Raw genomic sequence first — 11,103 nt, 5'->3', positions numbered from 1 at the left:
AACATGTACAGGTCCCGACGCATCCCATATTTCACAGGTACAAGTACAAGGTACATGTACCGATCTTATGGAGGGACAACTACTGAGCTAGGCAAAACCCGGTACCGTCCCGTCCCATGTACAGCCCTAACATGGGTTAGTAGTAGTGATTTGCCAAAATAACCCTGTTTAAACAAAAAAAGACAACCACTTTCTTTTAGTTGCTTTTCCTTGACGTTGACATAAAACTCCTTGCACAAAAGTACTGTCTTATATTACTAATGACATATAATTTGAGAGTATGTTCTTCTCATTGATTTTTTTTTAATGTAATGATATTAACAAAAGGTTGAGCTTCATTCTCAGCGGTGGTTGAGCGGTTGAGGTGGTTTCATAAGATACCAAAAACTTCCTTCAAATGAATGGAATTCAAATATCCACAAAGGTTACAATTTGCAACCAAAAAAAAATCATGCATTCCATGCAGATAGATTAAGTAATAATTAGGGACCGATTAGTATTCAGATGAGAAGCTAAGGCATCATTGTCTAGTCTTACTCTTCTCAAGATCAACAAGATTATACTAATAAAAGATTATCTTTTTTTTTTCTTTTCTTTTTATAGAAAATGCCCTATTATCCATCTATATGTGACTTTTTTCCCGTTTTTTTGGTAGAAATAAATTGTATTTGTGTGGATTTGGATTTGGATAAGGAATCAAAGTAGCCAGTTTTACCAGATATATAACTCAATCTACTTGATATAGTATGAACTGATGCTAAAGAATTTATGATCCTCATTTTTGGGATAGTAGATTATGGGCACTTTTCTATTCAGATTATCAAATTTTTTAGTTTAGTGGAAAATTTATGGTATCTTATGTTTTATTATTATTAAAGATATTCAAATCTTGAAAATGTCTAGTTCCTTGATTAGGCTCATTAGGATCCTTTTATATGACTTAAGAAATCTAATTGAAGTATAACCACCCGGTCAAGCGGCACTTTCCATGGAGGTCAGCTGTTAATGAATTGCACCATGCAAAGTAATAATTTGGATGACTTCGTCACTGAAAAATTTACGAAAAAAGAAAGAAAAAAAAAACGAAAAGGTTCATTTACTCTCAATTGAAAAATTACTAATTTAGTATTTAATTAGCAATTACTTAATCTCCAAAATTTTCCAAGAATAGTACTAGGATACGTCAATCTCATATACGCGTGTCATGTTAGCAGTATATTATGGGTACGGATAAGAATTATTGTTTCTTTTTCAGAAAAGTAACAAAAATAGAAATGATTAGGGCCGTCAGATCAGTCCATTGAATGGGTGGTGGTGAATAACACGACGTTATGGGGCATTCAAATAGTTACACTTTTGATGAGAATAGGTTTGGTGAAAAGGTCTTTCTTGTGTATGAAAACAAAGTAGAATACCAAATATCCTCCGTCTATTTTCTTTATTTCGATAAAACATTGTGCATAATTAATTGAATTTTGGTTTCATTTGACAACTAACAAAATGAATGTCAATTCCAAAGAAAGAAAGAAAACCATAAGGATTGGAATGGACTTATCTCATCAAAAGAAAGAAATTGACACACTTACAAACCGCATAGCCAATTGACCAACAACTGTATACATGCTTGACACCCAATTTGTTGATTAAGAGATGATTTTTTCACAGCTATAGTAAATGATTTTTGTTTTCGGCAGATGGTTATTGATAGACGGTGACACAAAACGACTCTGAAACTGTATAATCTGAATTGGTTAAAGTAGGATTCTTTTAAAGAATGATAGGTTCCACATGAAAATTATACAACTGATAAGCGACTTTGAAGTTGTTCAGACGACCGATATATTTAGAAATTTTAGTTTTGTAAATATGAATTCGATTCCACGATATACACATTTTCTGCAAAATTTTCAATTCCTAAAACAACTTTGGTATAGGGGTGGGATTTGGGTTGGTTGGACAGGTTTGAAGGCTTGGGCGAGGCAGACCCGAGCTAGGAATCCTATGCCCAGATTTCCCACAAAACCCGTGGAACCCATGGAGGTACTGCCCAAGTCCGCCCAAGTTATGTTCCTCGGGTTGGCCCAAATTACGCTGTACATACGAGTTTGTTAATATAATAATAACAAATTTTAGTAATAATATGATTTAATTGGTTCATAGTTATTTCAAATTTCCAAATAACTAAAGATTATTTACAATAATATAGATTTTTTTAAATATTGAATTATTAATGAGATAAATATCATTTATATTTTCATTATTATATTTGAAGACAATATCTAAATTTACTCTATATAGATAATAATGTGATTTATAAAAATAGTTTTATATAACTATATCATAGTTCTTCAGGTTGGGCGGGTTGCTTGGGTTAGAAATATTTATGCCTATGCTTGCCCAAATTTAACTCGGGTTTATAAAGTTTATGCCCAAGCTTGCCCAGAGTCTTTGAATACGTTGCCCATATCCGCCCAACGTTCGGGTTGGGCATGGGTTGGGTAGGGTAGGGTAATCCAACCCAAGTCCCACCCCCACTTTGGTATTAACTTTTTGGCCCATATAAAAGATGCTTAAGCGTGTTTTCGGTGCTAATATATACTCCCTCCGTTCTTTTTTAATAGGCTGGTTTTGTTTTTAGAAAAATTTAAGAAAATTAAGAGAATTAATCATTAAAAGTGGTCCTCATGACACTTGTCAATAAAAGAAGTAAGTGAAATGGTCCCCACGACACTTATCAGCAAAAGAAGTAAAGTGAAATGGTCCACATGACACTTGACATCAAAAAAAGTTAAGAGAAAAATGGTCCCAGAAAATTAAAGTAACATTTGACTTTCCCAATTAGGAAACCAGCCTATTTTTTAAAACATTTATTTATAAAAAACAAGCCTATTAAAAAAGAATAGAGGGAGTATATTGGTTGGGATATCCTCGATCATCAGTAGCCCTAATCGACTAATATGCACTTTGTTACATGTTTAGCCGGTGAATCCATGCATAATAACCGGACAATGGTCTCTTAACAAAGACCAAAAAACATAAGAAGCTAAAATTTGGATTTTATGCAAGTGTCCAGCAGTGGAGCTGGTTAGTCGGTTCGACACTTTATGGTCTATCAGCAAGTTCGGGATTTTAATTCCACTTGCACATGACCAACATCGTGTTTGGATACCAGAAGCAGAAGTCAGAAGCAAAACTATTTTGCTTTATAAAAAACTGATTTTTTTGTTTTCAGAATATTTTGCTTTATAAAAAACTGACTTTTTCTGTTTCTAGAAACGTTCTGAGAAATTATTGCCAAATTGATTTCTGACTTCTCGATTTCCAAGAGTAATTTTTTGACTTTTGACTTTTGTTTTTCCATAAGTCACAATCGAAAACAGAAAACAGAAGCAAAACTATTTTGTTTCACAAAATATTAACTTTCTGATTTCTACAAGTCGTTTCGAAATTTGTCACCCAAACAAATTTCTGATTTTACGATTTCTAAAATCGAAAAGCTATTTTTGACCTGCCATCCAAACCTTGTTTGCCTAGCTACGTATACTGTACCATAACTGCATCTGAGTGAGTTTAAATTCTAAGTATTCCCACAGTGTGAAAACAGATTTATAATGCAAATCTCATTACGGTCAAGTGACTGCATTTTTAATTTAATTTTCTCTTGTCAGTGTAATTAGTGATGATAATAAATGGTACGTATATACTCCGTATTCAGTTTATTCATTGAAAATTGATGTGTATTTAGACCATGAGGTGCACTGTATTTGGAAAAAAATACTACTCCGTCCGTATAAGAAAGTAGTAAAATTCATCAAGTAATAAAACTACCTACCTGCTGGGTTCTTTAAAATCCACGTTTCTTCCCTCATCATTTTCGTCATCATCTTCTCCAAACCAGTATTTAGGGACTTCTGTTCCTCACACCATTTCCTTTTTTTTTCTTTCTTAACAACAACAACATCTCTCTCGCTCTCTCTGTTAAAGAAGAAGAAAAGAAAAAAAGAGTTCATGGTATTTCTTCCATCACTTCAATCTTTTCCATGTCAATCATATCTTTTGTTAGTTTTTTCAATCAATCACTTCAATCTTTTCATGGGTTTTTCTTTTTATAAAGAAAAAAATTCTCTTCAAATTTTCAAGACTTTTCTTCATTTCATTGACCTCTGTTTTATGTTCAAGTACTGAAAACCCATAATTATTTTGATTGATTGATTTTTTTCAGGTTTGATTTTCGATTAATTATAAAGATGGCAGCAAGCGTATCAGTGATTAACAAATTAGGAGATGATCAACAAATGGATTTACCACCTGGTTTTCGATTTCATCCGACTGATGAAGAACTAATTACTCACTATCTTTCTCATAAAGTTCTTGATACTAATTTCAATGCCAGAGCGATTGGTGAAGTTGATTTAAACAAGTGCGAGCCTTGGGATCTTCCTTGTAAGTTTTTTTTTTCTGAATTCAAACAATTTCATGGTTCAATTCTTAGTTACGTTTAATTGAATTCTCAAAGTTTGTTAAATTTGCTCTGTTTTTTTTTTGTTCTTCAGGGAGAGCTAAAATGGGAGAAAAAGAATGGTATTTTTTCTGTGTGAGAGATAGAAAATATCCAACTGGTTTAAGAACAAACAGAGCTACAGAAGCTGGTTATTGGAAAGCAACAGGAAAAGATAAAGAAATATACAGAGGAAAAACCTTAGTTGGAATGAAAAAAACGCTCGTCTTTTATAAAGGAAGAGCTCCAAAAGGAGAAAAAACTAACTGGGTCATGCATGAATACAGGTTAGAAGGGAAATTATCTCTCTACAATCTCCCCAAAACTGCCAAGGTAAACCCAAGTTTCTTGCCTTTTCTTCTTCAGAATTCTGTAATTTTGATTTGCTCTGTTTTTTTAATGCTCTGTTATTTTTTTCCGATTGATTTTTTTTGTTATTGTTGCAGAATGAATGGGTGATTTGCAGGGTGTTTCAGAAAAGTTCAGGAGGGAAGAAGACGATTGTTACAGGGTTAAGTAGATATGGTGGAGGAGAAGAATTAGGTACTTCGTATTTACCACCATTAATGGATTCATCACCATTCAATGAAAAAAACAGCAACAGATTTCATGACTCAATACTTAACCACGTGACCTGCTTCTCCAATTCAATGGCGGAGGCTGCTCAGAAAAACCAGGATGATGATGATGATAATGATGGAATTATTCAGTATTCTTCTACTACTCCTAATCTTTCTGTTAACCCTTCAATGGTTTTCTCCAAAAACCCATTCTACGATCCTTCAACTCAGAATTTGACGAATTTTCAGTACCCAGTAAGTTCTGGTTTAGTTCATCAAGATCATCAATCGAACATTTTAAGGGTTTTGTTAGAAACCCATCATCATGGATCATCAACCAAACAGCAACAGCAGCAGCAGAATTTCAAAGCAGAAAGAGATCAGATGATTAGTATGTCACAAGAAACAGGATTAAGTACTAGTACTGCTGATCTGAACAATAATACTAATCATGAAATATCTTCAAATCATCATGGTCCATCATCTACTTCGGCTGCTGCTGGTCCTGTTGATCTTGACTGTTTATTTTATTACTGATTGTGCTCAATCAAGATAAAGCTGGATTAATTAAAGAAGCAAAACATTATTAGAAGCAGAAGCAGAAGAAGAATTTGGAGTAAACAGTAAATAGAAAAAAAATATATATTATTTGTCTAAAAAATTTGATGGAGTATGTGTATAACTCTTTGAATACAAAAGAAATACAACCATATGTAATTATTATAATTTTTTTCTTTGATTTGTTTATAACTAGTACAAAATTTTATAAATTATTATAGGGCTTTCTAACCGTAACTAAAATTTTGGTATCTCTGGTTAATCAAGGATTTGGTTTTCATTCAACAAAATGACATATTAGATTGATTTTGGTGATTTAAGTTCGCGTACTGATTTCTATCTTGTACTTTTACAAGTATGTGGTTTCTTATTACGTTTATGTTCCTGATATATTTTGTATTTTTGATTTGTTATTAAACAAAATAAAAATCACATTATTTAGTTTTGTATCGTTTGTATTGATATTTTGATGAATAGGTTTTGTAGGGTAGAATGTGATCAATAACATCACATGAAGAGTGTGTGGTGATATGTGGAGGGGTCATTTTACATATTGATGATTCAGTTCATTAGTCTACATCTTCACTTGATTATTCTCTAGAAAGATATACTTTGATGTACAGTACACTGTTTAGGATATATATCTGATTTTTAATAGGATGTTTGATTGACCCATGTAGCCAAAAATTAATTGTTAGGCCACCTACTGATCAAGAACATTCTTGATTTAACATTTATGAACTTCTCGAATGAAAACTGGATACGGGGAATTCATTCAGTGTTGTTTCTCAATGATACTAAATGGGTTACCAAATTTCATAGGAAAAACTAATATTATCATGCAGTGTCATCAGATAATATTATCTTGAGTTAACATTTATCTAAGTAATGTTATAGGATTTAAAATCTCTAGCTTTCATAGGAGAAGCTAATGTTAGATTGGATCTTTAAACTCGAAAACTTACAAATCAAATAATCTTACTGTAGCAGTAGTTGTTATTCTATCTCCTTGTAACATTTTGAAATGACATGTTATGGAACATATCAAATACTATGCTCCTAAATTTTTTGAAATGACATGCTATACTCCTAAACATTTTGTCAAGTGTTTCCATAGTTGCAAAAGAAGTAACGATAAAAAAATGTTCATCATATGTCTACTAACTAAAAATTTGAAACTCTAGCTTTACTCCAAGTTATTGTACAAAATTTGCTGGTTAATATATTATAATCTTTCCATCAAGAAAAAAATAAAATGATATGCTCCTAAAAAATAATATCCAAACTAGACACGACAATTATGATGATTGTGAAGACTGTAAAGTTATTACTTATAACTGACCGATTCTTATAAATTCGACCCAAAATATTAATTACTTGAAAACCAAACATCGATTACTTACAATTGACTGAAACTGAACTCTTATATATCATATTCCAAGAACCCATAACATTCTAAATCAACTGCATCAAACATGCAACAACTCCAAATAAAATTTCAAGAAGCGCAAACCACAAACTTCAGAAAGCCACCAAAATAGCATTGATATCAATTTGTTTATCAAATGATTCAGATCAAACCCTAAATAAGAAAATTAAAAAGATAAAGATAAGAAGAAGAAAATGACGAGCCCAAACAAATTTCAGACTCTATTAAATGAACCGAAACTCAAGTGTTACGACATTAGTTATACATATGAAACTTGGATATCTCATACTGTCAGCATTTGCCCAGTGTAATTATGTCTTGTTGTACGTTATGTTGATAGGAAAAAAGAGGTAGAAAAAATACAATACGAAATATTTATCAATGCATTATTCAATAGATCCCAATAATTATGTCTTGTTGTATGTTATGTTGATAGGAAAAAAAGAGGTAGCAAAAATACAACACGAGATATTTATCAATGCATTATTCGATAGGTACATGAGATGGTGCATGACTAAAGCAACAAAATATGCATGTTTAGAAATATATTTTGAATAAATTAGGAACAAAATAAAGTGTGTTATACCCATGTACTTTTATTTCTTTTACGGAAGTACACAAATTTGAATTCCAAACAACAAAAAAATATACGAGGGTATCTTACATGTCCGCTGATCATGATGCTAATGACGAATCTATGTGTTGTCATTCAACACACGTAGGATTTGTTCTATAAATTCGTAAACAGTTTTAGTTAAATATATATCGATATCTATGGTTACAAACAACGGATACTTTGTGAGTATAATGGAATATGAAACTTTTATTATTGTGATAAAAAAGAATTCCTATCATGTAGTCCAGGTCAGCGATTTTAAGACGACGTTACCTGATAGAGAAGTTACTTTAAATGGTGTAAAAACACTGTTTCTAAAGATGAAGACTATTTTGACTGAGGTGGGAATATGTGAACAAAGGTCACAGAAATTATTTGATGTCAATAAGTCTGTAATTGCTTCAACTTCCGGGCCCCGTATGTTCAACATAAAGGTTCTAGAAGCGATGAATATTATTGAAGTAAAAATGGAATTGCTCAGAAATTAAAGGAAAAAAATGGAGGAAGTGAAGGGGGGGAAAGAGTTAAAGAAAGCGATTAAAAATGGAGATTCTCTGTCTTCAATGTTTATCATTGGTATAACAATTGAGGGAAAACTCGAAATCAAAAGAATAATCTATTATGAGGATATAAAAGAAGAAATCCTTGAAATTGAAGATGATATCCATATATATATATTTGACACTTAGATATATATATATATATATTCCACTTTGGCATACCTATAGTGGGTGCTAAAATGACAAAATCAGTTGCTTGATATGTGCATAGGAATAGGCCTAGAATCCCAATTTAAATTGGTTTAAGGATTTATCTAACACCGCAAAAATAAACATTGATATTGATTCAAGTCTAGATCCTAAATAAGATAACTATAAATGTATATACAAAAAATTTAACCAAATCGACGAGCACAAACAAATTTTAGACTCCACAAAATGAACTGAAACTCAGTACAACATTAGTTATATAGATAAAACTTGGATATCTCGTACTCTCAGCATTTTTTCCCAGTATAATAATGTTGTGTTGAAAAAAAAAGATACATGGCCCTGCATGACTAAAAAAATACAATATGCATGTCTAGCAAGAGATTTTAAACATATTCAAAATGTGTAATCCCCATGTATCTCATATGCAAGTCATATCAAAGGTGCTTGGTGTATTTGTGAATAATGGTAAAAAGAGTGATTCGATTTTCGAACTTGTGAAGGATAACTTTAGACTTAAACTCAAAACTAAAATAAAAAAATCACTAATAATTATAGATAATTATATCAAACAATGACAAAGTTGATATCCATATTAAAAGAACACTGAGGCTAAGATTCCACTATTTTTCAAGTTCAAAGTGATTTAATCCAATATTTACATTCATGCAATTTTCTCGTTTAATTTTATTCTAAAATATTGCAACAAGTAGATTTTCAAAATAACAAGTGTAAATCCAAAGTGTAGAACATCAAAAACCTATGGCAAAGCATGCTCTATTAAAAGAAATAACAATTGCTTAACAAAATCATTCAAACAATTATCACTCAAAGCAAAACAATCATAAAAATAATTGCAATAAATAAATAAACAAGAATATACCACTTTTTGTTGGAAAAAAAGCTTCCTTTATCGCCTCAGCAATGAGGTTTAGCTCCTCATATTAATCATTTGCTCAAAATATTGGTTTATGGTTCAAAAGTTAATTAAAAAGAAGGGAAGGTAAAAAAACGTGTTCGTAACAGATATAATTGTTACAAAATCACTGTTACAAAGAACCCTAACGCAGAACTGTTGCGAACTCTAAATAATTGATACAGAAACTGTGACAAACTGATTGAATTTGAAAGAAAAGGCCACAGGTTCTGCGACTGTCTCTTACTGTTGTTCTGTGTTCTTCTTCTTCCTATTGCCTGTGAGTTGTGAAATCGTCTCTGCAACCTCCTAAACTTCTCTGCAACTACCCCAAGGATTACGTAACCTTGTTTCTGAATTCTCCCAACCCTTATGTATACTGCAGGTTCCCAAATCACTCGAGAATATCCTTGTTTATCTCGTTTTCCTTGCACCAAAAGTCTCGGAGTTTTTCTTCTCTGCCCATATGATTTACGCGGTTTGTGAATCGTAAAACTTCCAAAAACTGAAAGATACGAATCCCAGAATCTTTATCCTTCCTTCCCAGCACCTAACTTCCACAAATATAGCCAAGAAACTTCCACGAATAGCCACTGCCATGTTTTATCCAAACCGAAGATTTAACCCTTTTTTTCCGAATCTAATGAACGTACATTTCCTATTTGAGTCAAACAACTCCATCCCGATCCAAAACAACAATCGAATCTCATTATATCTCTTCCGAAATTCGATCCAAAAATAACTCAGGTGGCTTCAACATTTCCCGCCAAAACAGGTTTGAACGAAGACGAAATGGGATGTCCCCTATCCAGAGTAGGGATGGTGATATGATATGGCACACAGAATTGATTTGGAAACAAGGAGAATCCACTCCTTAACAGTAACCGATAAAATACTTTAATCTTGGAGAAAACTCTAATCCAAGAGCTAAAGAAAGTAACAACAGAGTTTAACCCATATAACGACCAACTGGTTAATAATAATTCAATAGACAAGCTCGCAAGCTGTCTTACAATGACTAGAACGATAGATACTTATAGTTTAACTAAACCCTTGACCGAACGGAACTTCAAATACGTGTGAAGTTTATCCTAAACATCTAACAAAAATATAACAAATCCTAACAATTTATATGACTAAACAGATAACATGGACTCGGTCCAAGACTCATAACAAATATCCTAGATACGTCCCGTATCAGGCTCCCCTGCTGCGAAAAAACTCGTCTTGAGTTTATATTGGAAATGACAAGCTGAAGAAATGATCTTAATATTCCCACATCCTTTGAAACAGCTTGATTTCGAGTTATGCATCGGGATCACCAAGTGCTCACAGAACGAATTTGAATTTGCATTAGAACTTGACTCATATTTTCCGTATAGCTTGGTTTTTCTTTTGGGGTGCATAAACTCCCGTAGCAACTTTTGAATAACAGCGTAACATCACCCATAATAGATGGGTCGCACTTCAAATGGATCCACATAATCATAGGGAACAGAATAACTATCAACCATTATCATCGACTCGTTAGCTGAAATTAACACGCCACCCATGTCAGAAACGCCAATCTCGACTTGCTTTGGGGCCAACATACAGTCACATGTATTCCCTTGTAAACGAATATTAACCGTTGTTTCATTTTCGTTGTTTGTATGCCCTTGAAAGTCCAGTTCATAAACCCTTGGGAACAAAGTCTTTGGCTCTACATCTTCATCTCCTTTTGAAGGTCTAAGACTTGGTATAAGAATTACTTTCGTCCTTCCCTACATAAATTCATACGAGCCATCTCGACTCTACAAACTGCGCCAACATCAAA

At 32.7% G+C, this 11,103-nt stretch overlaps 1 protein-coding gene across 1 annotated transcript; it reads left to right on the top strand.

The window, feature by feature from the left end:
* Positions 1 to 3,867: 3,867 nt before the first annotated feature.
* LOC113319470 (NAC domain-containing protein 100-like) lies at positions 3,868 to 5,853 on the top strand. The gene is made up of 4 exons (XM_026567719.1): positions 3,868 to 4,011; positions 4,223 to 4,443; positions 4,554 to 4,831; positions 4,945 to 5,853. The coding sequence occupies exons 2-4, from the start codon at positions 4,248 to 4,250 to the stop codon at positions 5,593 to 5,595; spliced, it is 1,125 nt and encodes a 374-aa protein (XP_026423504.1). The 5' UTR covers positions 3,868 to 4,011; positions 4,223 to 4,247; the 3' UTR covers positions 5,596 to 5,853.
* The last annotated feature ends 5,250 nt before the right edge of the window (positions 5,854 to 11,103 follow it).

This window comes from Papaver somniferum, chromosome 10, assembly GCF_003573695.1.
Source record: "Papaver somniferum cultivar HN1 chromosome 10, ASM357369v1, whole genome shotgun sequence".
NCBI classification, from domain to species: Eukaryota; Viridiplantae; Streptophyta; class Magnoliopsida; order Ranunculales; family Papaveraceae; genus Papaver; species Papaver somniferum.
The sequence above is the reverse complement of the archived record's forward strand: the minus strand, read 5'-3'. Positions and strand labels throughout refer to the sequence as shown.